This window comes from Aptenodytes forsteri, unplaced genomic scaffold (genome assembly GCF_000699145.1).
Source record: "Aptenodytes forsteri isolate BGI_AS27 unplaced genomic scaffold, ASM69914v1 Scaffold256, whole genome shotgun sequence".
NCBI lineage: Eukaryota > Metazoa > Chordata > Aves > Sphenisciformes > Spheniscidae > Aptenodytes > Aptenodytes forsteri.
Genome location: NW_008795021.1, coordinates 3,564,287 through 3,569,120, shown reverse-complemented (window position 1 = coordinate 3,569,120; position 4,834 = coordinate 3,564,287). Strand labels below are relative to the sequence as shown.

Genomic DNA, 4,834 nt, shown 5'->3' with positions numbered 1-4,834 from the left:
TTCCCTTCCCTTCCCCTCCCCTCCCCTCCCCTCCCCTCCCTGCAGCCGCAGGATGCAGCTGCTGCCCACTGGTACACCGGGAAATATTTACAATTGTTAAATACTCCACGTGTGAATAAAGGATATTGGGGAAATGCAGCAGGAGTTCGGGGTTGCTGCAATGCCTGGGTCTGAGAAAGCCAGAGCTACACCCGTGCCATTAAAGAAGCCCAGCCTTGCTTGAAGTGCTCTGCATAACTTGCTAACTTCTGTAATGCTTCTCAGTCATTTCATCATCCCAAATTCATACCAGTAAAACCCACCTACCATGCCACATTATAAAGATTATGGAGAGTTCTGGTTTTTAAAAAAAAATATTGGAAATGGCCTAAGGTGTGCCTCTCCTGTGCTGTTAGCCTGAGCTACTTACTGCCAACTTCACTCTTTCTGAGTCAGCTTACTGAGAGGGGCACACTCTAAAATTACACTGGAGCAGAGCAGCAAGATCAGGCTCAGTGACAGAGGAGCAGCACACTGATGCACTAGAACACTGTCAGGACTCAAGCCTTAACCTTGGACAAGACACTCACCTCAAGTGCGGTGACTTTTTAGTTTAGGCCAGGGCCAAATTTCAGGTATACCATGAGGTAGCATTGCAGTGTAACAGCACAGTGGTGGCTGGAAGTACCAGTCAGTGTCTTGAATGTGGTAAATTCATGATACTACAGCACCATAGCCAGCCAGCAAGCCCAGTGGCAGTAGTCAGCTCAGATGCCGTGGTGTATTAACACAGCTGGAATAGACCTGATCAGGGATAACGTGAATATCGAGCATACATCTCTCTACAGCCATCTATAGCAATAAATCTAAACTTTCTTAAAAATGAAAATATTACAGCTTTGATAGCTCAGACTGTTTCTGAGCTAAGAAGCATGAGTCGAAAATCTGAGAATTTCCAACTTTTAGTGAAATGAAGATCCCATTTACTGTCTGTGGTTGGATTCACATTTATACACTAGCAGCCTTGACTTGCCAGCGGGATGGAACAATGTAACCACCCAGGTAAGCTGTACGCTAGCTTAACCTGGTGGCTACGAAGGTAGAAGTGAGGGAGGACTGCAGCAAGCAAAAGTTGTCAGTGATAGCCGGTGTATGACAGAAACACTTTGTACTCCGATTATTCCTAGCTGAAACAGTAGTCCAATTAAAGGTCTTGCCAGTTAATTGCTAAGTAAAGGCATTCTTAATTACATAAGGTGCTGGACCAGAATCCAGACTTGCCTAAGTTTGGCAAAGACATCTCTACCCTGCTGTACTGTCTCTATTCCTTCACTGGCAGCAAGTCTGGCCTGTAAAGCACAAACACAATTAGATTCCTAAATCCTGGTTCCTATTGCAACTTGCCTGTGACATGCTAAATAATAGTTTTCATCTTTTATAGATTAAGTGACCATAAATCAGCCAGGAACTTTCCTTCCTTACTAAAACTTACTAAACTTACTAAACATGTACCGGTTATCCAAAAAGCAAAAAAAAATAAAAAACAAACCCTTACCATACAATCAATCAGCTTTTATCCTACCTTGCCTCTGCAATCCTTTAATGATCAGAAAGATTGCTTTGTGTCAATGTTTTGAGAAAACTTTCCTCGCTCTTCTCCTGTTATCTTTTCTTTGCCTCCCTATCTCTTTTCAAGTCATCAACAACTTTTGGCTTCACTTTCTGGAGGTGAATCGCTTTCTATCAGCAAATCTTGAGGCACCCTGAGCAATGTCATTGGTAGAGGAAAATGGAAGTCCCTGAAATTGCTGTTACAGAATCAGTCTGGTCTGGTGGTGGCGATGAAAAAAAAGTTGAACTCCTCTTTCTCCTTCCAAAAGCTTTGCAAATGAGGTGATCTAGCTGGGGAGAGGATCTATCCCTTAAATGATAATATTGCAAAATATGTATATTTTAAAGTTAAACAACAAAAGGCATTACCTTGTTGGGATCCTGAATTCTACATTTGGTCCCAATTTATAAGCCACTTGGAGAGAAGTGGAGCCCACTACTCTCTGGATAATTCCTTGGGAAGCAGCTTTTTCTATTTGGAACTGAGAAATCAGGTCAAAGCCTACAAGAAAAGATATACATGTCCAGAATGTAACTTTCATTTTAATTTAATTAGAGAATTGTGCAGTCACAGAGCTGAATATAACCTGATAAGGTTTCTGAACAGCAGCTTTTTCCTGAAAAAGTTGGGATGCTACTTGCCTGGTAAGTCATCTTGGCCAATCCTGATTGTTGGGCAGAGATCAGTTCTCTGACTGGTACCCAGAATGACTGGTAGTCCTGCAAAAAAGGGTAAATTTATTAACCATGTGCCTGCACATTGCCTCAGATCACCTTAAAAAATTAAGTGAAGCAACTGTAAGAATATTATGAATTAAATAGAGCTATAAATAATAATAATTAGATGTATATAATAATCAATTTAAACTGTACTCAGTGAAGTCAGAGGTCTAAGAAAATAAGCATCTGTTTCTAGAGAGCTCCAAACTTAAAATTATAACTGACTGATCGTTTGATATTTTTTTTTTAAGCCTTAAATGAGAGTGTTATAATAATTCCTCTCTTGCAGAGCTATGGAGAAATAGTTGTAGCATAAGAAGGCCTGCTGTGTAAAGAGTTTTTGGGTTGGAACTTTTGGTGGTTTAAGCAAACTTTGAAAAAAAAAAGCCAGTTACCTAAATCAACAGTCTCCCTAGTCTCAAGGAAACTTAAACAAACCTCATGCCAACAGAGAAACTGTTGGCATCTTTTCCATCCTCTCTGGTATTCCAGGTGTTCCCACCTTCCTCTGTGCCACAATTGATCAGAGAATGATCATTCATGAAATATAGGGTGGGGGCAAGAAGAACTTACATACCTTTTTTGTTGACCCAAACAAGAATGTAGAAGAAATTTGTTTGAAAAAACCAAATTTAAAAATCTATTTTTTCAGAATATTATCAGTTAAAAAGCCCTGTAATGAACATGAAAACCTACCAGATTCCCCTAATTTAAGGAAGGAGGAAGGAAAAATAAACTTTTATTTGAAGAGTTTAAGAGTCATGTACAAGTCCAGTATCGGGTCAATCTGGAAAATGTTAGTAGAGTCTGGATGGGGAAGAATGAAGTGTGCAAGTTGGAAGGAGATGCATTTCTAACCTACAGAGAGCCTCTTGTGTGCTGCAAGGGCTCAACCATAAATGTGGGTTTCCTTCTGACAACATAGACTTAAAGGGAACATTCAGGTTGACATGTTACACCTCAGAAATGGCCTCATTCTATATTATTTGATGAGACATATGGCTGACATCCAGCCATTTATATTTTATGCCCAGCAAATAAAGTGGAACCAGTTTGTTGCCACAGGTAGCAGAAGAATATCTAACTAGAAGCACTGAAAGATGCAGGAGGTTTGCGTCCTGTATCTACCACCTATATCCAGATTTTAATCCTTACCTTAAAAATATATCTAATAGTGAGCTTAAAATAGCACACACACCTCTTGCTTTTTCTCCTCTTTCTCTTATACATACATCCATACATACACACAGACAGTTCTCCCTTCCTGCGATGGCTAGCTAGAGAGGATTTTAATTTTGAGTAAGCTCAGAATAATTCTCTTGACAGTCAAAATAACAGAAAGATGAAATGCAGATAAAGTCTGTCTCCTTACTTGATTGTTGCTGGATGGTGGCTGAGATGAAAGACCACAGAAAACTACAGACGTAAAAGAAAGCTGTAATTTTCCTGTAAACAGAAAGAAAACTCCAGTATGAACGTATAGTTTCTGACAGATTCTGTTATTGACTTTCTTCTTAGAGCTGTGCATATTAAAGGTATAAAAACCCAAGTTAAGGATTTACTAACAGATTTGACAAGACAATTTCTTTACATGAGAACTTTTTATCTTTGCCTTATAATAAAGCGTGTCAATAAAACTCTTTCTATTACCATTTCCTTCATACAATGCTGTCATAAAACCAAACAACAAAGGCGGCAGCTGGCAAGGACAGCTTGAACTGTTCTAATCTCTTATTTACAGATTTCTCTAAATCCCACTTGTTTTCTTACCAGTTGCTTTTCATCTTCACTGCTGGCTTTCTTCACTTCTCTCATGTGAATACGTGGTGTCTGTAGTCACACTCTCTGCTTCCCGCTCATTAGTCCTGTAGAAGAGAGCGGCAATGGGTGAGGACGGCTCCTCCTGCCCCACACAGGACCCAGCAGGGAGGGAGGGGCAGGCTGCTGGGTCTGTTTTAATCTTGCGAAGGGAAGGAGGTGGAGGCTGGACAGACATGTGTGTCCTGGCGGGCTCTGAGGGCGGATCTCTGGAGCCAGCTGAATATAAAGAAGCCAAGAGAGCAAAGAAAAGGCTGCTGCTTGTGCCAGCATCAGGGCAGGGAGATTAAGAAAATGTGAGTTCAGCAGTGCCAGTCACTGGATGGCGGGGTCTGCTGTTCAGCCAGGCACATGAAAGAATAATACGTACCAGAGGGGGCTGAGGAAGCTGGTGGCCCTGACGTGGTGTTAAGACTAAAAGCTTTGAGAAGAAGAGAACCGCGGTCCTATAAAGAAAGCATTTCCATTTCTCACTGATTTACTCATCGGGTGGCCTCAGGAGAAGACTAGCTGGTGATGTCCCAGTCGGTTCTTCTGAATAAAACCAATTATTTGAAAGGGTTTTCATTGCTTAAACTTGAACCTTTTCAAGGAATACACTTAGGCATTACTAAGCAGACTCCTGTTCTTCAGTTGTCATTGATAAAGTACTCACTTTCTATTACATACGTTTGGACACACACAGACATATTTGTTCACATGGATG

At 40.8% G+C, this 4,834-nt stretch overlaps 1 protein-coding gene across 2 annotated transcripts in view; it reads right to left on the bottom strand.

Annotated features, from left to right (window-relative positions):
• COL9A1 (collagen type IX alpha 1 chain) overlaps positions 1-4,265 on the bottom strand; it is an 88,393-nt gene extending 84,128 nt beyond the window's left edge. For both annotated transcript variants that reach the window (XM_009275787.1, XM_009275786.1), the window contains exons 1-4: positions 4,081-4,265; positions 3,683-3,756; positions 2,233-2,310; positions 1,960-2,092 (exon numbers count right to left, since the gene is read on the bottom strand). In XM_009275787.1, coding sequence (XP_009274062.1) covers positions 1,960-2,092; positions 2,233-2,310; positions 3,683-3,756; positions 4,081-4,094 — 299 coding nt within the window. In that variant the 5' untranslated portion in view covers positions 4,095-4,265. The remainder of the gene's footprint in view (positions 1-1,959; positions 2,093-2,232; positions 2,311-3,682; positions 3,757-4,080) is intronic.
• Between the last annotated feature and the right edge of the window lie 569 nt (positions 4,266-4,834).